We start from the raw sequence: 27198 nt of genomic DNA on the forward strand, positions 1-27198 counted from the left end.
AGCCCTGATCGGTGGAGTGTTACAGTGGTGGTTATCCTTCTGGAGGTTTCTCCTCACAGGTTCTCTAGTGCTAAGCTAGAGCAACCATTGTGTTGTCACTTCTCTTAACATGGCCCTTCGCAAATAATTGTATAGTTTGGCTGGTTGACCAACTCTAGGAAGAGTCATGGTTGTTCCACACTTCTTCCTAATAGGAATTATGGAGGCCACTGTGCTTTTGGGATCCTCCAATGCTGCAGAAATGTTTTTGTAGCTGTCCCCAGATCAGAACCTTGACACAATCCTGTCTCTGAGCTCTGCAGGCAATTCCTTCAACCTCATGGCTTGAGTTTGCCTCACCTGTGGGGCCTTGTCAACTGAAATGACCACAAGTGGACTCCAAACAACAATGAGCAATACAACGGACTGCACCTGAGCCAAATTTAATGTGTCCAAAGCAATTAGATGAATACTTGTCTCAATGTGATATTTCTGTGTTTTACTTTGAATAAATTTGCAACAATTTCTAAAGTCCTGTTTTCACTATGTCATTTTGGGGTAATAATAATCATTGCTAGAGGTCAGAAAAAAATAATTTTAATGATTTTAGCACAAGGCTGAAACCAACCAATATGTTAAAAAAATGAAAGTGAAGGGGTCTGAATTCTTCCTTAATCCACTGTTTACCTATCTATATATAATTTATGTACAGTGTAGCAGTTACGGCTTTTGTCCACCTCTCGAACCCTCAGGTACCACTCTGAACACCAGGTGAAAGTATAATAACTATTATTTATTTTACTATACTGTGCGCAAAGCACTCCACACACCACACTATTCATAAATCAATAAACTATTCAATAAACCAATCCTCCTCGCCCAGACACGTCACCACCCTACCTCCCAGCTCAGCTCAGTGTTCTGGGCTTCCCATAGTCCTTTTATAGCTCCTGACCCGGAAATGGTTCCTGGCAAAACCCACAAGTCCGTTTTCCTTTCGGGTCAGGGCAAACAGTCCTTTTCTTCATCCCGGGAGCACGTCGCTTCCTCCAGTCAACTGTGACGCACTCCCGGGTTATAGGGCACGCAAGAGCCCACTAGCCCCCCTACAGCGACTCCCGGTGGCCCCCAAGGTATCCAGCAGGGCTGTGTGTATAAACTACATAGTCCATGAGGCCCTGCTGGAGGTCGGGGCACCATCATGCTGTCCGGAGGGCTCCTCCTAGCGGCCTGGGGGTGGCGACCGGAGTCCATAGCCGGTCGTCCATCACAACAGAAATTTTGATATCACAAAAATATGCTCTGGTCCCAAGTGGGAATGGCAAATGAATGGATTGATTGATGGGATATTATAATGTATATTATGTATATGTATATTATTTATGAAACTCACTTTTTCCAGTGGTATGTCAGGGTGAGGCCAGAGCCTAACCCAGTAACACTGAACGCAAGGCAGGTACCAACCATGGACAGGGCATCAGTCCTATGCAGGGCACTTCCATTCGCATACAAATACTAGGCCAATCCAGAATTTACCTTCAATCCAACACGGTAAACTTAAAATATATTTCTCTGGGATGGGAAAATGTGCAAAGACCAACTGTGCTACAGCTGGACTCGAGCAGCAGTGCTAAGCACTGTGTCAACTGTAATAAATCAATTATCAAAACCTCATAGTTGTCATCAGCAACCTCCAAATAGCACAAAAATGACACTTCTTGTGCCTATATAACTGATCCCCATTTTTTCCAAAATTTTGTGAAAAAGAGTAAATTTGACCCCCTTGTATCTCATTACAGGGCGAGTCTCTGGGGTGGACACAACTTCAAGTCCTATTGATCATTTTTGCTAACAGCACCTATCAGTTTACTCTATCATAAGGATGTAATTTTCCTCCACAAAAGATTGGTAAAGATTGTCCTAAAAATGAGTTTTTTGGTCTAAAGGGCAACAAAGCTTGATGTCTTGAATAACTAGACATTCAGACTCTAACAGTGCATCATACAGTACGTGGGTGTTTTCTCATACTGGTGAGTCAGGAGGCACTGGACAAAAACAAATGAATTGATCAGAAAGCGTTAGTAAGTGAGCACAATACTTGAACATTATCAGAGAAGACAGATTGGATGGATGGGTGTTCCCATGAAAGAGACGTCTGGCATGTTGCAGTATAGTCTTGTCACATATGCAAAGTCCAGTGAAATCCTTATTTGCATGTCCACTCTACACTCTATGATGCGTTTCATGTTAAACATTATTCAAACAAATTACAGAACCAGAACCAACTTAGTCCAGTATTATTTAAAGTTAGATCATTACTTAAGTTAATAGGGTGCTTATTATTCTATAAGAAGTAATGACTGTAGCCACAATGATAGCTGAAAAGGCTTCTGTGAGGGTCTGCCATACTCAGACTTAATGAAGGTGACATGCAGGTTCATTTACACCAGTTTGTTCTCATATATAAATCAGACTCCAGAGTTTTTCCAAGAGTTTATTCACAGAAATAATTCCACTTGCTAAATGCACTATCCTTTTATCTTAAAATAATCTTAAAACAATTTTCACGAATAAAATTTATAATTGAGAATAAATACAAAATGCAGCTATTCTCCAGCGTCTGTCCCTGGATCGCTCCAACAGCTAATAACAATCAATCCATTGATTCATATAGCGCCTCAAGGCACTTTACAAAGTAAAATGACTGCAATAGCAATGCAAGCCTGGGTGACAGAAATAAGAGAAAACAATTAGGAACCACAGCTGAAAAACAACAGCAGCTGAGCTTGGACACCACGGCCACCTCCCAGTCCCATCAGCCATCCCGAGCTCCCCTGTTGCCTGGTTGAGCTGGCTTATGTTGCTCATGCTGGTCTAATGCACTGGCATCCCATAAAATCTTTAGCCTTCTGAAATCGGTTTACTAAAACAATATATAATTTTCCTGTTTTTAAAAGTAATTTAAACGAGTTAATTATTTTTTTTCTTTTTAGCTTAACTTCATAATTCTTGTTCCCAAATAAAACATACTGACCACTACACGGTCTTTACTTACTGGAATGAGTTGGACAAGAGCTGCCTTCTCAGACCACCACAGACACAAAGCGTTCTTTAGTATCATTTAGCCAAGTGCCTGCACTCCCTAAAGCTCTTCTGCGGCGTCTGTCACAGTCTCCTTCCTACAACTGCCACCACCAGCACACTGGCACCACTTAAACATTTCCATTACAGCCATAATTTAAAATGACCTTTTTTTCCTGTAAATTATATACAGAAATAACCACCTTCCCCAAACCCAAAACAGAAAAAAAAATACAAGAATGGCCTGTTGTCACACAGAGAAGCCACCCTTCACCATAGCCTATTGATGGATACATTTTCTATCAGGAGTTAGGCTACTGCAGAGGGTTGTGAGTTAAGAAGTGCAGGACCTAAATAAAATAAAATACACTTTTAGTATTTATCTAAAGTAAACCTACATATAAATAAATAAAAAATGATTGAAATGAAGTAGCAAATACAAGGAGGGAGTGAGTAGAACAAACAAGATAGATTGAGGCTGAACTGCAATATGTGCTCTCCCACAATAAGACAGCTCACCCTGACAAAATATGTACATATATTGCATTTGCTCAAGAGCCCCAAAACACATTTTTTTAATCCATTTAGAGAAAGAAAAACTTAGGGCATAGTGTTAAAATGTGCAGTGGGCATTCACAAGGGTTTATATACATGTGCAGACCAGTGCTGAATGTGTACCATGGCAACTGTTTGCAAGCAAAAGTGACCACATGTTCAATTTTGTCATGTCGTTTTAAGCTGTATGGGTAAAGATGGGTGATTACAGGTCAAACTGTTGTAGGTCATGAATTCCTCTTGCAGCAGTGCAAATCCTTAAGAGTCTGGAGTCCAGTAGCACACCATCACAGACAAGATGGCTCCTTTGAAGCTCCTGAGACCACTAACGTCTTGAGAAACGATTCTTAAATGCCTTAATCGTCTTGGCCATCATGGGTGCAATTTCTGTAGTGACAGAGAAATGGAGATTTGAGGATTGTTATGACTTGGTTATGTCGGCCCATGCCTAAATGTAAATTATGGGTGCACACTTGCTTACTTTTAACTTGTGGCTTGCTGCTGGCAGGTGAAATGCTAGAAGAGGAGGAGGAAGAGGCATGGCTCCCTGTGCTGGTACTGGGACCCTCATAGGATGTGTTGCTTTCTGCAGCATGGGATGTACTAGTGTTGCTGCTACTGACACAAAGACTGCTGCTGTAAGACATGGTGGATGCTGGTCTGATTCTACAGAAGCAAGGAAACAGAAAAACACATATAAAGGCATCTTTAAATATTTCAGTTGAGTTTTGTATACCATAGTGGTATACATATTAACAAATACATTCTAGTTGTTAATGATCTATATATATATTTCAGCATGTCTGTCTGTTGGTTGGTTGGTTGGTACGTTTACATCAGTGTTTTGATTGGCTGATATTCTACGAATTTTGAAAATTTGGACCAACCAACTAAAAAAGAAACAAGCTTGCATTTTAATGACAAAGAAACCCAAGAAAAGACCATAAACAATTTGAATATTGCACATTTGCCTCAACAACAAAATAAAAAACGAAGCACTGGGAAGCGAGTGACCAATCGGATTAAAAGAAAAGCTGAAGGAAGTCACTCGACTGAAGAAGACGAAAATGCAAAAAGAAATAAGATTTTGGATATTTCAAGTGCTCAAACTACACCTCAAGAATTGCCAAAAACGAAGAAACCAAAAAGAATTTTTACTGAAGAACAAAAACTGGAATAAACAGCGACGTACAGTACGACAAGCAGCAAAGAGTGTTCAAATCTCGCAGCAGAGACAAAATGAACGGCAACGAGTTGCAGCTTACAGAAGCAACCGCACGTAAGAACAAACACAATTGATTCACGAAATTGAGCGTCTGCGATTGCAACAAAAACGTTCTACTGCCACTGAAATTGAAGTTGCTGAAAGACGTGAACATCAACGGCAACGACAACAAGAAAGTCGGTCAAACGCAACTCAAGTTGAAATTGTTGAGAGAAGAGAACAAGAACGTTTACGACAACGAGAGAATCGTTTAAATGCAACTGAAGGTGAAATTGTCGAAAGAAGAGAGCAAGACCGACAAAGACTACGAGAAAATAGACTTCATGAAAACGAGGAAGATGCAAATTCAAGGCGTCAACAAGATCGCATTCGAACTCGAGAAAGTCAAGCAAATGCGTCTGAAATTCAAGCTCAACTTCGAAGAAACACTGATGCACGTCGAAGAGCCTCTGCAAGAGCTGCTTCCAGCAATCAACTTTGTCGTGCTCTAAATACTTGAATAAACATAGTTTACGTATTCGTTAAGTATGCATTGATTGTGTTAATGATTCATAATTTTATTTTGATAAAGATAAGTCGTTCATTTTATGGCATGTAACACTTTCATACATGACTTAAACTAGAAACAACTTTCATTATGTTTATTATTGCCTTGGAACTAAGATCCATACAGCTCAGGTTGTAGAATGCACACTACCCTTGGTCGGTGGTTCGATCCCGGATGCCGGAACAAAGTTAGGACCTAACACCACCTACTGTCCACCTGGGTTCGAATCCCGATTTGTCGTGTGGCACAAATAACAAAAAACATTTTATTGCTAAATTTAATCATGGTACAAATAATTTTGCACTTAATGACTTTTACCCTGCAACTCTGATAAAAGTCGCCTGCAGCCCGTCCTTGACGGGCACGACTACCTTGTTTATATATAAATTATTAATGTTTCAACATATTAATGAGATAATTATGATAAAAAAAGAATACATTTAATATATACCAGCTGGTTAGTTTAAACAACACAAAATAAAAAAGGCATAGGAGTTAGTATTGGACGCTGTTTTTGACTGTTCAATAAGTAGTGTGACAAAGTGTAATTCTCAGACTAATCCCTGCCTCTTTATTCTGAATAAGGAACACATTACTTGAGCAGCCTCTGTTGATTTTTTGAAAAAGTATATATGAACTATTATAATGATTCTTGATCTTGCGTAAACGTGACTGCTAAATTAAGAAAAAGAATAACAAAATTAAAAAAAAAACAATAATCCACAAATGAAGAGACAGCTCTCACAGCTTTCATTTAAGGAATGAACAGTATGCAAGAGCAGACCTGTTACCCAATATCGCAGCAGCACCTCCTAAAACACATGCTGAGGGATATGGACATATGCTTTTTTTTAAATCTACAAAATACATGTAGACTGGGTAGCATTACTCCTACGCATGCTCCAGCAAAAAAGATGGTCTATTGTTCCATGGCCAGGACGGAATCCACATTGTTCATATCTTTGGCTTAACCACCATACAAAGTCATCCCTCCAGCACACTTGCATACTGTATGCCTTACCTGGGGGGCAGAGGAGTGTGATCCCTCTGTAGTTGGAACACACCCCTCTGGTCAGCCTCCTTAAATATGGGGACCACCACACCAGTCTGCCATTCTAAGGGTATTTTACCCACCTTCAATGCAACATTGAATAGCTGAGTTCAGATACTTAGCATTAAAATTGAATTTGTAAACTTTGGGTAACGGGGCTCTGTCAAGGTTGCGTCTCGTTACCACTTCTATTTATAGTTTTCATGGACAGGATATCAAGATGTAGGGGTAACATCATTGATTTCTATAGGTGATGTAGTCCTCTTTGCCTCATCTGACTATGTGTAGAGTGTGAAGCAGCAGAAATGAGAATCTGCATCTCTAAGTCAGAGGTCATGATTCACAAGAAATGGTGGATTGCTCTCTCCATGTTGGGGGGAGAGTTTGAGGGGACAACTGCTCTTAGTGAAGGAGTTTCAGTATCGTAAGATCTTGTTTGCAAATGATGGAAAAAGGGAATGTAAGATTGACAAGGGGATTGGAGTGGTGACAGCTTTTCTGCAAGTGCTTTACTGGTCTGTAGTGGTGAAGCAGGAGCCAAGTCTAAAGACAATACTCTCGGTTTCCCTCACCTATGGTCTTGAGCTGTGGGTAATGACCGAAAGAATGAGATTGCGAGTACAACCTGCAGAAAGGAGGTTTCTTTGCAGGGTGACTGGGCTGACACTGTGTGGTAGGCTGTAAAGCTCAGTGATTCAGGAGACCTTCAGAGTAGATTCACTGCTGCTCTGGATTGAAAGGAGCTAGGTGAGGTGGTTTGGGCATGTCATAAGGATGCAACCTGGTGGCTCCACCTCGAGATCTTTTAAGCATGTCTCTTTGGGTGAACACCCTGTGGGTAGACAGACCCATGACATACTGGAGGGATAAGACCTCTCAGTTGGCTTGGGAACACCTGGGAATTCCTCAGGAGGTACTGGAATTTATAGATGGGGGACAGTAAAGTCTGGTGTGTACTGCTTGGCTTGCTGCCACCATGACCCTTACCAGGAAAAGCAGTTTCAGAAAATGAAATGAGATGAAAAAACAGCAGCAACAATAAGAACAACATTTGAGAACTACTGCTACACACTAACCAAATCTCTTTGCTTACTTAATAGGTGCAGCTTCACTTGTGCTGGTACTTGTACTGCCACCAGCTGTCCCAAATTTTTCTTGCCGCCTCCGAACATCACGTGGAGGCTTTACCACAGTGTTTACAAATGCCATTTTCACTTGCCGACCTAGGGTTAAGAAAAGCAAGATTCAGAGAATGTAAAATGTATGAAAGAATTTTCTGAAAGGAATAAAAGTTCCTGAGAAAAGCATCATCTCAACATACCCCTGGGCCTGTTAGCATGAGCAGATGTAATGTTTTGTGTGAGCATTCTAAGCCGCTCTTCACGTTCATCATGAAGGCGCAAATACAGCTCACGCCACGTCTCATACTCCTGGGGGCTCTCATGACGGAAATCACGTCGGCAGTGACGCATCCAGAGTTCATCAGACTCTTCCACAAACCACTGCAACAAGGAAACAAGGAACATCCTTTTACTAAAATATTTAACACCCCCTACATAAATCAGCGATGGTCAGTATTTGACAACAGGATGACGTGGTTAGCACAGCGTCCTGGTTCTCATTCCTTGGCCAAGTCACTCTCTCTATAGTGTTTAAGTGTTCCACCTTGTGTGTTCATGGATTTTCCAAGTGCCTTGAACATGGGAAAGGTGCTACATAAATACAAAATTATTACCATGACACGCCAAAGATATGCATGTTCGGCTAATAGGGGGTTGTAAAGTGCCCAGCTTTATAAGAGAAATATCCTACCAGTGATATATGTGAACATTTTTGGCAAACATACTTCTCCTGGTCACTTTGCAATATTACTAATAGCTGACAAAACACAGGCTTGAAAGCTTTGTTGATCGTTTTATACAAAATGTAGAAAACAGTGAAAACTACCTGTTAAATTAAAAAAAAATATTAATTGCCAGGACAAATGTCAGAAAAGAAAAATAAAAAAAATTATATTGTGAATGTAAAAAATATATAATAATTTTTTTTCCTCCCAGACCAAAGGTTTCATGAAGATGGTTTAGGTGGTAGCACCTAACATGTCAAAGATTGAGCATTTTTAATACATGCATTGAAAATTTTACTGGACATCAAAAATATGCAATCGGTTTTGTGACAGGAATATTCATCTGTCCTAGAAAGTAATCTGTTAGGTAAAATTAGTAATTACAATAAGCAGTTACTTTGAGCTACTTTTTTGTATGAAAATGTGCTATATAAATGAATGTTGTTGTTGTTATATATTCATTGTAATTGTCATTTCTTAGTTTGTAATAATGAAATATATTTTCCTATGACATACACACTTCTGTTTGATAGGCGTTGTTTTTAACAGCCATACGCTTGTATAAATCAAAGTAAATATATTAATTTTAGTCAATATTTTTATTATTAGCAAAAAGTAAAACAAGCTAACATCAACAAACATCAGTCTATAATATCACATCTTTTATCTATTTGACATGTTTAATCTAATATGGTGTCAGTAAGTCTAAAGCCAATGTCATATTATACGACTTCTTCTCAGAAGGAGAAGTCAAACTTGATGACTGCAGTTACTGATCTCATCATCAGAGGATATCAGATTACACAACCATATATTACAGGTCGTGTCAAATTAGATAACTGCATGATGACTTTCAGAACAGTTTCTTATTTCCAAAATACTGCAATCTCACCCTTTTTTTCTGAGAGCAAATAATGTGGTACCTAACAGAGCCAGTGCCTATGTGAAGGCTTTACAGGCACAGCAAGTTCAGCCACAATCTCTGTCCTTTTTTTCATTCCGCTATGGCACCTAAACATGTGAATCAGACATGTAAGCCTCTCTTCTGTTGGTAAGGTCCTTATTCCTTGTAGCTGCATTGTATGGTTTGCACTTCTTGGTGAGTGCTCATTGGCTGTCAGATGTAACAAGTACTCAGTGGCACCTCTGCGATTTAAGGCAAAATGAAGCCTGTTGGATTTTGCTGGGGAGAGTTTCAGACTAGGTAGACTGAATTGCTGGGTGTGTTAGACTACAGGGTGGGCCATTTATATGGATACACCTTAATAAAATGGGAATGGTTGGTGATATTAACTTCCTGTTTGTGGCACATTAGTATATGTGATGGGGGAAACTTTTCAAGATGGGTGGTGACCATGGTGGCCATTTTGAAGTCGGCCATTTTGGATCCAACTTTTGTTTTTTCAATAGGAAGAGGGTCACGTGACACATCAAACTTATTGGGAATTTCACAAGAAAAACAATGGTGTGCTTGGTTTTAAAGTAACTTTATTCTTTCATGAGTTATTTACAAGTTTCTGACCACTTATAAAATGTGTTCAATGTGCTGCCCATTGTGTTGGATTGTCAATGCAACCCTCTTCTCCTACTCTTCACACACTGATAGCAACACCGCAGGAGAAATGCTAGCACAGGCTTCCAGTATCCATAGTTTCAGGTGCTGCACATCTCGTATCTTCACAGCATAGACAATTGCCTTCAGATGACCCCAAAGATAAAAGTCTAAGGGGGTCAGATCGGGAGACCTTGGGGGCCATTCAACTGGCCCACGACAACCAATCCACTTTCCAGGAAACTGTTCATCTAAGAATGCTCGGACCTGACACATTGAACACATTTTATAAGTGGTCAGAAACTTGTAAATAACTCATCAAAGAATAAAGTTACGTTAAAACCAAGCACACCATTGTTTTTCTTGTGAAATTCCCAATAAGGTTGATGTGTCACATGACCCTCTTCCTATTGAAAAAACAAAAGTTGGATCCAAAATGGCCGACTTCAAAATGGCCACCATGGTCACCACCCATCTTGAAAAGTTTCCCCCCTCACATATACTAATGTGCCACAAACAGGAAGTTAATATCACCAACCATTCCCATTTTATTTAGGTGTATCCATATAAATGGCCCAACCTGTACAATGGTGGTCTTGGGAGTGTGACTCAACTGCCTCCAACTCCCTAAGACAACGTAAATGAAGTCTGTGACTGAAAATTGCTGGATATGTCATGCAGTGTGACATGGCCTTAGTCTACCTTGACAGCCACAGATTAAAAAAAAAACAATCAACCATGAATGTGATATGATGCCAGACCACTCCACGCAAGATGTACGTACTTGAGATGGTGAAGAACCCAAAAGAAATGGACAAAATGTGCAAACCATACTAAGTCAGCAGGTCAGAATTAGTATGCTGTTTCTAGGAGATGTGAGGAAGCAGTGTTGACCACTGAAAAGTTCTTCCACAATTTCATTAATTACATAGTACAAAAAACAGAAGAAACATTTAAAACATTCTTAAACCTGCCTAATCCATTTCAGGCTTGAGTTCATCCAAACAGCATCAGCCCTATACAGGGCACTAGTCAGTCGCATTGCCCGCTAACACAAACACTTGTTGCTCTCACGCAGTTTAGAGTGGTCAGTTAACCTAAGCTGCACATCTTATAAACACTGCAAAAGTCTAAAAACAGTCAAAGAAAGTACCAAAATGCGTATTCAAATTATTTGAATAAGAAAGGACTTCACTGTAGTGCACATTCATACAAGTGGCCATTATTTGTTAACCCAGTGTAACTAACTAACCAACCTAATAATGACTTACAAATTCATAGTCACTCCTAACAGGTATCCATACATCAGCATATTTGCTGAACCCACTTTCTCACATGCTACAGTCATTGATTGCTGGAATCCACCACAGGAGTATAAGATGCAAGGCAAGAACCAACCCTGGATAGGCGGTTAGCCTATTCTATGGTACACTTTCCACACAAAAGCATTCATACTTCTGAATGAAGAATTAGCCTAATGCATATATTTCAGATGTAGACTGAACTGGAACAAACATATTCTGGTCTAATAAGTCTCAGTTTCTACCAGGGCACACAGACACCATGACTCCATTCACCCAACCTGACTTGTCACAACGGTCCAGGCTGGTGGTAGTGCTGTAATGGTGTGCAGAATGTTTTCTTGGAATACTTTGGCCCTATAACACTAACAAATCTTTGGCTGAATGCCCACAGCCTATTTGAGTATGGATGCTGACACAATCTACTCATCTACTAATCGCTACTTTCAGCATGATAATGTACCATTTCAAAAGGTAAGTGATGCCTTAAGCTGGTTTCATGAAATGATAAGTTCTGTGCTCTTCAATGGCCTTCCCACTCACTGGATCTGAATCCAATCAAACAATCTTTGGAATGTGGTAGAACGGGAAATTTACTGCATGATTATGCAGTTGACAAATCTTTAGAAACTCTGTTTCAGTCATGTCATCATGGGTCACATTCTCAAAAGAACTGTGCCCAACATCTTGCAGAATCCATGCCAAGAAAAAAATGAGGCTATTTTGAGAGCAAAAGGAGGCCCTGCCCAGTATTAGCATAGTGTTCCTAAAAATGTGCTCAGTGAGTGTATTTGTACGACATAAGCACAGTCTGTGCAATTGTCTTGTAAAGGGTCAGATCGTGATTTGGCCAAGCAGGCCGGTGGTCATCTCATCACCACCCATCTTATTCTTCTGATTATATTATCTAACATTACCATGAATTTAATGCCTACTTACCAGCTTTCTTGGATTCTTACAGCAAACATATTTGCTTGCTTACTAACACAGAAAAAGCCTAATTGGTACAATTTTTCTTAAACATGGTTATGTACTTTCATGTTATTATTTACATTTGTAAAATTGTTCTTGCATTTTAATTCTACTTTGAGTGAAGATAGCTATACAGAAATAAACAGAATTAAAGAGATAAAAAAACATCCAGTTAAAATCAAGATTTTAATGAAAATTCCGTTGTAATGATTTTGACCAAAGTATAAATATAGAGAATAATTTGTTCTACAAAAGTTACCATTTACAGTCTTACAAATTCATAGGCTCACCTGATTGTACTGTTCTATTCTGTACAGCTGCTCAGGGGTGCAGCGCTCCAGGACAGGCTCCAGAATCACATAAGGCACTCCTCCCACTTCCTCAATTGCTGAAAATTAGATGCATAAAAGTTTTAATTACCCTCTGCCATGATCTGCTCAACTGAATGCACACCTGCCTCCTCCAAAGCCAAAAGCAAAATAAAAACAAAGGGGAAAGCAACATCGACTCACAGTCAATGTTATTCTGAAGAACACGAATACATTGCTCATAAAGGCTCATCATTTTGCTCAGGCATGCGGTCTTCGATCCAGAGTACACTGCCATTTTTGAGTTGAAGCGACGACCGGTGAAACCCTGGTCATCATCATCAGCTGTCGCCAAGGGCACTGTGGGCACGAGACAGACCAAATAAGATGAAAAAGCAGTGGTCAAGGCTCAGAAATAAAGACAGCAACTTGGCAGGTACGTGCCTTTTCGTCTTTGTGGAGACAAAGGAGTCGCATCCAGGCTTGGCAAAGGGCGATAGTTGGGCTGGATGGCGGGCAAGGGTATGTCAGGTAGGGTAGGCACCACATCAATTGTCCGTACCTTTATGAACCATAAGAAATGATTAGCGATATACAAGAGGTCTGTGTGGGCCTCTAAAAGGAAAAAGCGTCTTCACAAACTGTTCTCACATGCATAGTCTGGCATTTCGTGCTTTGATCCCGCAGGACTAAATGCCAGGATCCAAGACCAATTATTAACCCCAAATGAACTGCGAAAGCCCTAACCCTAACTGAAAGCATTTCTACTGACAGTTTGCCATTGAAACTGAAACTGCCAAAGGTTCTAATTTTGCAATGCATGCTACGGACTGCCATATGCTGTTGTACACTGGGATTAATAAAGTATCTATCTATCTATCTACACTGACTTCTATGTGATATGTTGTACTTATGTTGAAGATTGTATGTTTTATAAAACAGATCTTGTACACAATTATACTGTAACTTATTTTTCCTGTATAAACTGTTTCATCCGGGGGGGTAAACGTTAACATTTAACATTATACATAGTTATTGTCTGTTTTTCACCTGCATTATCATCATTCTTTAATATTATTTATTGTATCAGTATGCTGCTGCTGAAGAATGTGAATTTCCCATTGGGATTAATAAAGTATCTATCTATCTATCTTTTATTTGTTGTATACACTCTATGTACTGTTACTGAGAGAAAAACCATTAAACTTTGATAAACTGAACGTTCACCTTTTTTGGCTTCTCTGTTTTTTTCAGTGGCTCACTAGTCTTCTGGTTCTTCTTGACAGTATGATGTTTGGTGGGGGCAGGTGCTGGAGAAGGTGCTGGAGAAGGTGCAGGAGGGGGTGGACGGCTTGACTTTTTCTTTTTCTTTAGCTGTGGCTGGTCATAACTGAGGTATGATTCAAATGACATAGTAGGCTTCTCAAACTCATCTTCCTTTGTATCTCTAACCTCCTCAGACTGAGACAAAGTTTTGTGTTTCTCTTTTGGTCCCCCTATTGGGAGGGAAAAAGTAAGTTAAAATGACTGTAGCAAACACACACTGTTCTGCTATTACAAAATTGTTACTTGTACCTTGGTTGCTCTTTTCACCTTGCTTAGAAGATGAGCTTTTGCTTGCCTTCTTCCCATCTTGATCATGTTTATGTTTTGAGCTTACGGACCCTGCCATTACTGTTTTATGAGGTTCAAAGTCCTGGTGCTTGCGCTTTCTGGGTTGATCCTGGTCCTGGACAGGTTGTCCTGATACAATCCGATCTTTGTCTCGCTTGCTGGTGCTACTCTGTCCATCTCGCTCCTTACTTCGTTTTTTAACAGGGGATTCAGAGCTTTCATCAAAGTCCATTTGCCTTTGTACCTTGTCGCTGCTGTGAGAATGCAATGACCTCTCTTTCTCCATAGTATGAGTGGAGGAAGACGGCTTCGCCTTTTGGCTAATGTGATGCTTATCTTTGTGTAAGCCTTTATGACTTTCCCCTTTTTCTCTGTATATGTGTGACTCTTTATGGGAGATTTTGGCACGCTCAGGTACCTGTCCTTCAAAGTTCGTCTGATGTGTGGACTCAAAACTTTGCCCCTGGTAACTCTGCCTATAGTGTGCAAGATTAGGGGGAGTTGAAGGGGACTCAGGAGGACTATAAGACTCTTTCAACCTGGACGGAGATTCCTCCTCTTGTGGACTTTCATAGCCCTCAGACTGGTAGCCTCCTCTGCTAGTTTGCAGTCTCTTATGGCTGTGTACATTGGAGGCTCTTTGAGGATGATGCTGAGGGGAATGATATACCTCTTCACTGCCTTCCACATGTGAATCCTCCTCAGGAGATGGATTCCGTGCATGCTTTTGGCTGGGTGCTCCCTTGTTTTGAGACTGAATATCTCGTGCCTCTCTAGGGAAAAAAAAAAAAATGAGACAAAAGTTATTGGAGTAGACAAAGCTAATTGTCAATACAGAATGCATTACTGTATTTACTGTTTGTTATTGCCTAGCTTTATCAAGAACTGGAACTTCTAACATATCTTTGTGTTCCACTAGTTATCTTCACCCCTTCTATTTCGAAAAAAGTAACTGCTGTTAACTGAACATGATTAATTAAATCCCTCTCACTTGCTCCGAGTTTGAATGGTCAGAAAGTTCCACTAATTTGTTTTATTTTGTAACAATCAATCAAAGACATATGAATTTGAAAGCTGAAGTGGATTTGTATTCTTCATTTTAGTCTTCTTTCTTCATGTTTTTATTAAAAACTGGCATTTCTACAATAAATGCATACCCATGTTTGATACCTTGTTGTCTGTAGCCACGTCAGCTTAGTAAAAACAATATACTTTTAACAAGCAAGTAATTTAAATGAATGCAAATAGACAAACAAAGTAAACAAATAGCATTCAGTGCATTAAAAATATGATAGCAATAAACTTCAATCTGAATTTTCATACAGAAGTGAAATATGCACCCCTGCTGGGAATACCCAAGACTGCTTCCCTTTTTGAGCACAGGCTGTCCATAAAATATTTGTGTAATTTTCAATTTAAAAAATTTCTCCTCTATATAAAGTACAATAAAGTGCCAAAGACAGGAAACAAATTCAGCTGTTAGCATATGTTGAAATATAAAGTTTCTGCATATCCACCATCTTTTTGGAGACAAAGAAGACCATGGGTTTGAAACTTTGAAGTTCCCCAAACACATTCCGCAGTTGTGTTTGAGTTATGGCACTGATCATGTTTCTTCTAACAACACAAACATCACTCAGAGAGCAAGGTTTTGCTGAGTAGATACCAGGTTTAACATGGCCCCTATGGAAAAAAATAGCCAGGGAATGCATCTGATCTTTTCTTCAACAATTCTTTCAGTATATTGAGGGTTTTAGCAACTACAAAATCAAAGAAGAAATTACAATAAACATACCACTAACCATTCTATTTTAATTCTGAAAAGGTTTCTTCGCTGTTGCATTTTACAGATTTTTATCATCTTATATAGAGTTACTGAAAATTCAAAATTGCACAAGGAATTTACAGACCCGTATAAACCATAAACTTAAGCGCCAGGGTCAAATGACAGCTTGGAATCAAATTAATAAACCAGATCAAATGAAAACCAGCAACCTCTTAAGAACTGCATGATGTGAATTTGAGAACCAAACACCCAGCTCCATTTCAAAGTCTATCATGTAGAGTAATGGTCTGCACAGTTGATCTTAGAGGGCCGTAGAGGATTGCAGGTTTTTGCTCACAACCCAGTTTCTTAATGAGAAGTTCATTATTGGTTTTGAAGCACTTATTGCTCAAGTGACATTTTATGCTTCCATTTTAGTTGTCTCCCTTGGTCAGATTCCGAACACTTACATGCTTATTTTAGTCTTAACATCCTTAGCGTTAGACCAGATTGTCACTCGGGCAGTAAAAACAGTGCTAAAAGAATTAGTCCCGAGTGTCACTCGGGCACCAGAATAGATACATCTTGCATAAGACCAGAGGTTTACCTGGGATGTAAAAGTGCCAACAACATTAGTACCGAGCGTTATCTATCTACTCAGGCAATGGTAAAGGCCTGTCTTGCAGAAGCATCAGGCCCAAGTGTTACTCGGGCAATGGTGTAGACGCATCTTCACCTAGCCTCATAATGGCATCTCCTAAGAAACACCTCTCATCAGCAGTGCTGACGAAGTGTATCTGTCTTCAGGCGGTGAAATTGAAACGGTCAGTGAAATCAAAAGGGATTCTAGGAATCTGAAAGTGACACTCGCATCACTCATATGTGCAGTGTGCTGTTCATATTATTATTATTTATTGTTATCAGTATCATTATTATACTTTCTACACTTCTGACTTTGTACTTTGTGTTTTGCATGTTAAAGGTTAAAAGTTGCATTCACTGTTTTTAATTGCTCCTTATTATTAATATGATGCAAATGATAAAGGATATAGTAGCTCCCCATCTAACTTGTTCCCAATTAAACCTGTGTGTATTCATTCTGTATTATTTGGATTAATAAAATATTTGAAAAGAAGCTGAAAATAAGAATGCCAAAGACTAACTTATTCACTTCAGACTACAAAGCATTTGGATGATATCCTTAGATAGGAAAACATCTACAATATAAGAATGACCTGACATGGTAAAATAAAAACACTAACAAGCCGTAAAATTAAATAAGATCCATTATAGGCAAGGACTGATTTCTAATTAAGCAATCAGGCTGGAACAAAAACTTGCACACACTATACCCTTAAAGAATTGACTCTGCAGACCCTTAATATAGAGCACTGCTTGCCAAACTGTGTAGTTACTTATTTTTTCTGTTCAATATAAACCTAATAGTGACCAGTTCTTTTTAATTGAAGAAGAAGAAAAAAAGAATAACTTTCTTACATCTGCTTTAGTCAAGCTGGCTCTATTACATGATTTACAGTACATATGTAACAAACCAAATGCACAGAGAGCTGTTGGCCTACTGCTGTGACTACAGTAAACAGGCACAGAAATCAGAAGGTTTAATATACTATCACAGCCTTTAGCATGCATGACTCATTATACTCTGGCCAACTGAATATATCATCTGTCAGCATGGTTTATATAACAATGCAGCTAAGGTTTATGTATCTGTTTCTGAAATAACATCTGGATGAGATACTTGGGCAACTTAGCTATTAACAAACCCACCAAGCTCGATAGACTGAATTGCCGCTTTCAGGCTGTAAAGCCCCTTGTTGTTCATTTAAATGGATGTGAACTTAGGTATGCAAATGTTGCTGTTTATATACATTTTTTATTGCTCTTTGTATTTGTAAATTACTTTAAGTGCACAAAACCTGTTTTTTGTAAGGAGTGCTACAAACTGAATAATCGTTTTAAAAATTCACAGTCTTGTTAACAGATCATTCCATAATTTGCTTCTAGGTAATTTATAAAAGCCGAAAATAATCAAACAACACTATGCAGGATCTGCTGATTCCTTTTATAATTGCACTAGTGTGCCTTTTATGGGGTGTTTGCTTTAATAATTTATATAAATAAAACAATTTAATAAACTATGCCAGGAAAGACAAATCAATTCATGGAAGTAAATCAAATCATTACTATCTATCTCAAGAAAGTAAAACAATTTATAATTGACTCTCCCAGTTTTGAAAAAAATCAAATTGAGAAAGAAAGAATTAATACAGTCATATGAAAAACTTTGGGAACCCCTCTTAATTCTTTGGATTTTTGTTTATCATTGGCTGAGCTGTCAAAGTAGCAACTTCCTTTTACTATTTTACATGCCTTATGGAAACAGTAGTATTTCAGCAGGGACATTAAGTTTATTAGATTAACAGAAAATATACAATATGCATCATAACAAAATCAGACAGGTGCATAAATTTGGGCACCCCAACAGAGATATGACATCAATACTTAGTTGAGCCTCCTTTTGCAAATATAACAGCCTCTAGACGCCTCCTATAGCCTTTGATGAGTGTCTGGATTTTGGATGCAGGTATTTTTGACCATTCTTCCATACAAAATCGCTCCAGTTCAGTTAAATTTGATGGCTACCAAGCTTTGACAGCTGGCTTCAAATTATCTCATAGATTTTCGATGATATTCAAGTCAGGGGACTGTGACGGCCATTCCAGAACATTGTACTTCTCCCTCTGCATGAATACCTTTGTAGATTTCGAACTATGTTTTGGGTCATTGTCTTGTTGGAATATCCAACCCCTGCGTAACTTCAACTTTGTGACTGATGCTTGAACATTATCCTGAATAATTTGTTGATATTGGGTTGAATTCATCAGACCCTCGACTTTAATAAGGGCCCCAGTCCCTGAACTAGCCACAGAGCCCCACAGCATGATGGAACCTCCACCAAATTTGACAGCAGGCAGCAGGTGTTTTTCTTGGAATGCGGTATTCTTTTTCCGCCATGCAAAGTGCTTTTTGTTATGACCAAATAACTCAATTTTTGTCTCATCAGTCCAAAGCACTTTGTTCCAAAATTAATCTAGCTTGTCTAAATGAGCATTTGCATACAACTAGCGACTCTGTTTGTGGCGTGAGTGCAGAAAGGGCTTCTTTCTCATCACCCTGCCATACAGATGTTCTTTATGCAAACTGCGCTGAATTGCAGAATGATATACAGATATACCATCTGCAGCGAGATGTTCTTGCAGGTCTTTGGAGGTGATCTGTGGGTTGTCTGTAACCATTCTCACAATCCTGCGCATATGCCGCTCCTGTATTTTTCTTGGCCTGCCAGGCCTGCTGGGTTTAACAGCAACTGTGCCTGTGGCCTTCCATTTCCTGATTACATTCCTTACAGTTGAAACTGACAGTTTAAACCTCTGAGCTTTTTGTAGCCTTCCCCTAAACCATGAGACTGAACAATCTTTGTTTTCAGATCTTTTGAGAGTTGCTTTGAGAATCCCATGCTGTCCCTCTTCAGAGGAGAGCCAAAGGGAAGCACAACTTGCAATTGACCACCTTAAATACCTTTATATCTCATGATTGGACACACCGGTCTATAAAGTTCAAGGCTTAACGAGCTAATCCAACCAATTTGGTGTTGCAAGTAATCAGCATTGAGCAGTGACATGCATTCAAATCAGCAAAATTACAAGGGGACCCACATTTTTGCACAGCCAGTTTTTCACATTTGATTTAATTTCATACAACTAAATACTTCACTAAAAATCTTTGTTCGGAAAACACCGCAGTACTCAGATGTTCCTAGGAAATGAAAGACATACCACTGTTATCTTTTTTGTTAAAAGTAGAGTCAATTATTATACAGGCTGAGAGGGGTTCCCAAACTTTTTCATATGACTGTACGTTCAGTTAAGACGTTCTGCCAGCAAGTTGAAATCAATACCTAATTAAAATATCCTGGAACAAAAAAAAAAAAAACAGCAGGTCCTTCTAGGGTAAGAGTGAAAGTTGAAATCTTTCTAAGTAACTAGGACAATATTTGGAACAAGACACTTCTTAAAAATGTACATATAGCAAATGCTTCCTATTATCCCTGTTAAGTATTAGTAAATTATGCAGATAATCAGTCATCTAGTCTTCATTCAGCCAATGACATGAAGTAGGTCACTGCCTGTACTGGCTTGGCATTTTCTACGAAGTCTGTGTGGGTTTTCCTTTTACATCAGAAAGACATGTGTTAGCTGAACTGGTAAACTTAAACTGGCACAGTGTGAGTGAGTGTGCCCTGTTATGGACTGGCATTCCATCCACTGCAAATTCCTATCTTGCACCCAAGAATGCCACTATGGGCTCAAGCCCCCTCAGTCTTCAACTGAAGTTGATTCACTAAATGGTGGATGTTTGTTTAATTAAAACAGAAGCACATTCATACATTCTGCAAGTCTGCAGGATAATAATAAAAGTCTCAAAATGTCTGAACAAGAGTTTTCAATCTTCATTCTTGCAGAATGGTCTTATATTTTGTGGACACTCCAGCAACTCCCTCAGGAAATTAAATCTCACCTGACTCCTTCCTGTGGGACTAACTTCTTCCACTTAGCTACAAGGTTCCTTGCTTGCTCTCCAACCACACCATGCTTGCGCAGGCTGTTCACAGTTTTGCCGACTCCAGTTTCCTGCAAAAGACAGCCTTTTGTTGTAGCAGATAAAAATTACCAAAAGAATAAACAGGTTGTGTTCATGATTACTAGAATGGTACTTAACCATTCATCCACCTAGGTGCCTGGCACTATATGAACTCTAGCAACTCACCACCAGAATGTCCACAGTGATTGGCAACTCGTTCAGCCTCTTCAAAGTCTTCAGAAGCTGTGGAGACCGAGGCAGATGTTAGGGATGAAGAAATGCAACAGAGTTTAGCAAATGTGGTTACATACCTCTTAATTTTCAAATCTCATTAATTGCACAAAGTCTTAAGTAAAACAAAATGTTAATGTTGCCTTGAGTATATCATTTTTCATTAATATTCATGAAATGAAAAACTACATAAATGCATAATTTGTAAAATAAAACAAAAGTATAACGATTCAAGTGCCATCATGCCTTTACTGAGTGCACTGTGTAAGGAAGTGCACCACATAAGATCACATTTTTTTCTTTTTTAATGCCATAAAAAACAAAAACAATATAAGCTTCTTTTTATATTAACTACATTCCAATTCCCTTTGACTGCAAATACACACATCAGTTTAGAATGTTTTTTATCTAAAAAGTCTGAATACTGAGAATACAAGAAAAAATATGATGACTGATGAACTGATCAAAGCTGTGCAAATGTCATCAGATATTCTTTGATTTATCTTGTTCCGTAAAAAAAAATGCTTTTCAGTCTAACCGAAAAAAAAAAACATTCTGGTGCAGTTTTCTTAAGTGAATCAAATACTGCACTAACAACAGAAAGTGATAAAGTCAAACTAAGTTGAACTTGTCTGCATGGCAGCCGCAAACTTTAAAATGGTGCTAGATAAGGAAATTACATTCACTGATTGAACTATTACTGGTTGAACAAATAATGTACAGTTTTACTAACTTCCAACAGTGCTATGGAGAAGGACCGACATACTGTATAAATATTTTTTTCTGATGTACCCTGTGAACAGCATGATAATATTGATGGATATTATAATATTTAATGAATACCATTTCTGATTAGCCATTTACCCACAATGATAAGCTAACCATGCTGCCTGGTTTGTCCTGGCGCAATATCAAACTTGACTGTAGGGTCTCATTTTATAATATAATATTAATTCCACATCATTCTTAAATATCTCGTCACACCAAACATAGATACAGTACACTTGCAGTAAACACTGGCGGTACAGCTGCATCCCAGTTTGTTGAATTGTAGGTTTATGGCCCTACACATAGCTACAGCCATTTTAAGGGGCTATCGAGTCTGATGTATTCTTCTTATAAATCCTGAGTTACTGGGAGAACTGGAGGTGTTGGTCCACCTGCTACTGTGGAAGAGGCTTTGTATTTTATAACCCATCATACAGTAAATCAACAAAACTGAGCATTTATCCATGACGAACAAATCAATGTACAAGTCATCAATGCACAAAATTAAATGTTTGCCTCCTTTTTAAAATGTTGTTACTATTAACTTCAATCCGTTTGGCTTAATTTAACGGTCTGCAATCTATCTTGATGGCATTGAGCACAAGTTAGGAACAGCTGTGGATGTCCATCCAGTCCATTGCTGGGCACATTCTTCCATCCACCCACCAATGCATTATTGACCCTGCTAAATTCAGTTCAGGGCAGGGTTTGAGCAGAAATATGTACAAGGTAGTAACCAACCCCAGATGAGGAGCTTCTCAAATTTATATTGCCATGTAACCTAAAATGCACATTTTTCGGATGTGGGGAAAAAGCCAGAGAACTGGAAGAATCCTTCAGACAGATACAAGGAGAATGTACAACATAGGTAGTACCAGCGATGGGATGAAACCCAGTTTCCACAAGCTATGAAACAGCAGTGCTAACCACTATGCTATCTCCTACTCATTCATTACGGGACAACTTATAGCTATCAAATAGCTTGCACAAAATGGATTACAAACTCAACTAGATACCACACCATGATGCCAACTTTCCCATGCTGTAGCACTAAGCTCAAAATCACCTTTATTCCCACCTAAACTACCAGACAGAAGTTTTAGATCACCTCAGTTTATCCAGTTTTTCTTCAAATTTAATCAGATGAGATGCAATGAATGACCTACAATGGTGAAAACGTAAGAATTAAACTAACAGAGGTTTAAATTTAAAGCTTTAGTTAACAAAAAATGAAAAAAGGAAATTTCAGAATATTACAAATGAGCCTTCCTCAGGGAACAACTAATAGCTTACAACCTACAGATGGTCTGCAGCAAATAAAGTAAATGAAGCCTTGCAAGTTGAAGCAAATGATTTGCACAGGTGTCCCAATTTTGGCTGAATACTTAAAAATCCTCTGTCTGTCTTAAAGCATAGTTGGAACAGACTATGTTACTACATCCTCTGAAGTACTACTTGGAAAATATTACTTATGTTACTACATCCTCTGAAGTACTACTTGGAAAATATTACACTGTAGAAAGTTGTCAATTTCAGCGATAACTGAATAATAATAATAATAATAAATAACTTATTTCTGATAACTGCTCCACTGACAGACTGAGGAGATCGTTCCTCCCCCACACTATGCGACTCTTCAATTCCACCCAGGGGGATAAATGTTAACATTATACAATGTTATTGACTGTTATACCTGCTTCGCACTCTCCACCTTGCATTTTTTAACTTGCACTGCATTTTTATCACTCTTTAATTAATATTGTTTTTATCAATATGCTGCTGCTGGAGTATGTGAATTTCCCCTTGGGGATTAATAAAGTATCTATCTATCTAACAGCAAGAAATTACAATTAATAAATGAAATGAGACAGCATCACTACCCCTAGAGGTGTAGGCCTTTCATTTACAGAATTCGCAATAAAAATCAAAGTGTCAGCAGGTATAATGGTGTCCTACACAATCCAAAGGCAATTGGAAACTGGAAAAAACTCTGATAGGAAGAGACCTGGCAGAAGCCAATCTGAAGACACGTTTCTGAGGGTCACCAGCTTGAGTGACAGGCGCCTCACAGTACGTAATGTCACTAAAGTGCCACTTGTTTAATATACAACACAATTCATTTTATCAAATTTAAAAATAAAAAATATTTTCAAAACTAACATTTGGAGCAGCACAGCGGCACAGAAGACTGGGTTACAATCCAAGCCCACTCACATTGCATGTGTAATTCTGATATGTGTTCTAAGTCAGTGAAGGCTTTTTGGATTTGTTCTGGTTTTCCTCCAACATCTCAAAGCCATTCATATCAGAATGACTGGCAACTTTGAAATGGTACTTTTGCAGTGTCCATTTGTGTGTGTGTACATAAGTGTGCCCTGTGATAGACTGGCATTCCATTCAACCATTCATGTGACAAACGACAGAAGACCATTGAGTCCATCAAGCTTGTTTGATTAACTAATAGCTAAGTCCCAATCTTTCATCTCGATACTTCTTAAAGGTTGTCAGGGTTTCTGCTTTAACTCCTTGATTTAAAAGTTTGTTGCAGATTCCCACAACTCTTTGTGTAAAGAAGTGCTTCCCGGCTTCTGTTCTAAATGCACTTTCCCTTAAATTCCATTGATGTCCTTGAGTCTTGAGTATGAGATTCACTGTTAAATTGAATGAATTCAGCTGGGAATTTTGAAGTCCTGGATTAGGTCCCCACGCAGTCTCTTCTGCTTGACACTAAACAGGTTTAACTCTCTGAGCCTGTCATAGTAGCAAATGTCATTAAGTCCCGAGATGCACTTGGTTGCGCTCTTCTGAACATCTTCAAGTGTTGCTGTGTTTTTCTTGTAGTGTGGTGACCAGAACGGCACACAACACTCCAGAATGTGGTATCACTAGTGCATTATACAGTCTGAGCATAATGTCCCCTGGTTTATACTCAACAGTTTTTACAATATAACCTAACATTTTATTTGCCTTTTTAACATCTCCTGTGCAGTGCTTAGATGATGGGAAAATGTGCAAAACATAAACCCCTAATCCTTTTCTTTTTCAGGTTATTTTTATTGATTTTAATTAAAAGCAAATAACATCCCATACAATCTAGTCACAATTTACAAACCAAAATTCAGCCCCCACCCAAGCCCTAATCCTTTTCAAAAGGCTGCTTCCTTTAGAACAGTGTTTCCCATCTTGTATTTATATTTGATGTTCTTTTTGTCCACATGTAGCACTTCACACTTCTGTGTTAAACTGCATTTTCCAAGTGTTTGCCCAGTTCTGAAGCAATTGGCTCCTACCTCGCTGCCATGGTACACCCTGCCTCTATTTACACAGAAAACGCAGGCATGAATGTATAGCTCCACTATACTAGTTCCCCATACATTCCTGAAAATGCTTCTTAATATTATACTGTTGACTGCTTCAAATTTCTGAAGATAAACGACTGAGCATATTAGAACAATCTAGACAAGGACAGGTCATTCAGTCCAACAAAGCTCAACAGTCCTATCCACTTAATTTTTCTAAAATAACATCAAGTCTAGTTTTGCAAGTCCCTAAAGTCCTACTGTCTACCACGCTACCTGGTCACTTACTCCAAGTGTCTGTAGTTCTCTGTGTAAAGAAAAACTTCTTAACGTTTGTGTGAAGTTTACCCTTAACAAGTTTCCAACTGTGTCCCAGTGTTCTTCACAGTCTCGAGCCACTGGACTAATTCCTTGCATAATTTTAAACACTTCAATCAAGTCTCCTCTTAATCTTCTTTTGCTTAAACTGAAAAGGTTCAGCTGTTTTAGTTTTTCCTCATAATACATTCACTGTAGCCCTGGAATCAGCCTAGTCATTCTTCTCTGGACTTTTTCTAGCACTGCTATGTCATTTTTGTCTAGATCCACTGGACGAATTCCCTTCTTTCCAGCAGGATTCTAGCAATAAAATTAAGCTTTGACGCTCTTATCTCTTTCATGCTTTTTACCACCATTTTAATCAATTTGTCAATTAATTTTTACATTTCTCTGTCCCCATTTTTTATTGATGAACTTCTCCAAAACTTCCGACACATTTCTTTAATCTGGTCAATTAGATATTCAAGATGGGAGACACTGCCTTAAAGGAAGCAACCTCTGAAAAGGACTTTATTGTTTATGTTGACAAACATTTTCATCATCTAAGCAATGTGCAGAAGCGATTAAAAGGGCAAATACAATGTTATGTTGTAAAAGCTGTTGAATATAAATCAATGGACATTATGCCCTGATCCTCAGCCTGTCTAATGCCATCTTTATTATCCTAATATTTTTAACTACAATTCAGAGCCTTGATCTTTAATAAATATGATTATGTCTTGCACATTCCATTTAAATATGCCTATATATTGTTTTATGCACTACTGTTAGGGGTTGTCCATTTATTTAGTTTTATTACTTTGCGTGCTTAATATTTTTCTCCAGATGGTTTTTCCCCTTAATGATATAATGTAGGGAATGAGCTACATGTACGTAACGCGACATTGACCTATAAATGGATACATGCTAAAAGGAGCAAAAAAGTGACACACATAATAAGTTCAGAACAACAGATGCATTTTGGAACTATTAAAAAAAACTTTCTGCCAGTTATCTAGTGTAAACCTACTGCCCCTTTAAGGGATATTCGACAATCAGACTGACACACGCTTAAGTGACTCAAGTCAGTGAGGCGAATTCAGGGTACGCACTCCCGTACGATTACTGTACTAACCCAAAGAGGTCAACAGTAGCTCAAATGGTGAAGAATTTGATTCGTTCTGTGCGTGGATTGGCAGATCGCCCGTAGGCAACTTCCAAGTAGAGAAACTTGGGGCTAGCCAGTCTTACCAAGGCGTCAACAGCCTGCGCCAACAATTCACAAAAGGAATACGAATGTGCCAATCGTATTACTTTCTGTAAACCCATTGTCTCAGTGTGTTTTTCTCAGACCTGCGATCTTTATACGTGTTTACTAAAATCACAGCAGCTGCTTAATACTTAAGACGTGGCTAACACGCATGCAATATATGAACCGATGATCTGCAAGAACAAAATGGCAGTTTGTTTCTACTGGCCCTTATAAATCGTCCGCTGGTGTCATTTAAAACAATATTTACCTTTCGTGGTTCCTGATTTTCGGAAAGTCGAGACTGCAGCTTTTCTACCACCTCCAGCAGCTCCTCCGCCATCTTTGCTGCTGGCACAGTCGGAAGTCGCTTCACCTGTCGCTTGCCCCTACCGGAAGTGTAGTCCTTTTCCGCTTAAAGTGGATGTGACGTTGAACCTAAACTTTGACTCCAATTTGACCTGGCGGGTGCCGTTATATTTAGAATGCATTCGATATCATATTCATAATGGTAAATGATCCAATAATACAGTATTACTTATTTTAGTTTTTAAAATTGAATTCCAGTTTCATTTGGATTCCTTATTTATGTTAAAAACAGAAAAGCATTAAGAACAATTGATATTTGTAAATTAAGCCCATTTGACAATCTGATTTGTAAATATCCCAGGCATTAATAATTCGTTACATTTGTATAGCGCTTTTCTCAGTACGCAAAGCGCATATTTAATATGTAATCATCTTATCTTTTGAAGCATTTTGTTTATTCTCCTTTGTATGTATTACTGAACTCTTAATAAAATATTATTTAAAAATATTTGGATTTTATTTTTTGTTATCCTATTCTTCCAAGGAACAAAAAAAAAACTTATGGCAAAAGGTGTATATTTTCAGAT

At 38.6% G+C, this 27198-nt stretch overlaps 1 protein-coding gene across 1 annotated transcript; it reads right to left on the bottom strand.

Annotated features, from left to right (window-relative positions):
* Positions 1–2458: 2458 nt before the first annotated feature.
* Positions 2459–26693, bottom strand: eloa (elongin A). Its single transcript, XM_028818692.2, has 12 exons — positions 26574–26693; positions 20645–20701; positions 20396–20508; positions 13993–14804; positions 13645–13913; positions 12862–12979; positions 12622–12777; positions 12400–12497; positions 7760–7940; positions 7532–7661; positions 4097–4281; positions 2459–4002 (listed from the first exon to the last, which is right to left on the bottom strand). Exons 1-12 carry the CDS (start codon positions 26643–26645, stop codon positions 3941–3943), a joined length of 2253 nt encoding a protein of 750 aa, XP_028674525.2. The 5' UTR covers positions 26646–26693; the 3' UTR covers positions 2459–3940.
* Between the last annotated feature and the right edge of the window lie 505 nt (positions 26694–27198).

The sequence above is a fragment of the Erpetoichthys calabaricus genome, chromosome 14 (genome assembly GCF_900747795.2).
Source record: "Erpetoichthys calabaricus chromosome 14, fErpCal1.3, whole genome shotgun sequence".
In the NCBI taxonomy this organism is placed as follows: Eukaryota; Metazoa; Chordata; class Cladistia; order Polypteriformes; family Polypteridae; genus Erpetoichthys; species Erpetoichthys calabaricus.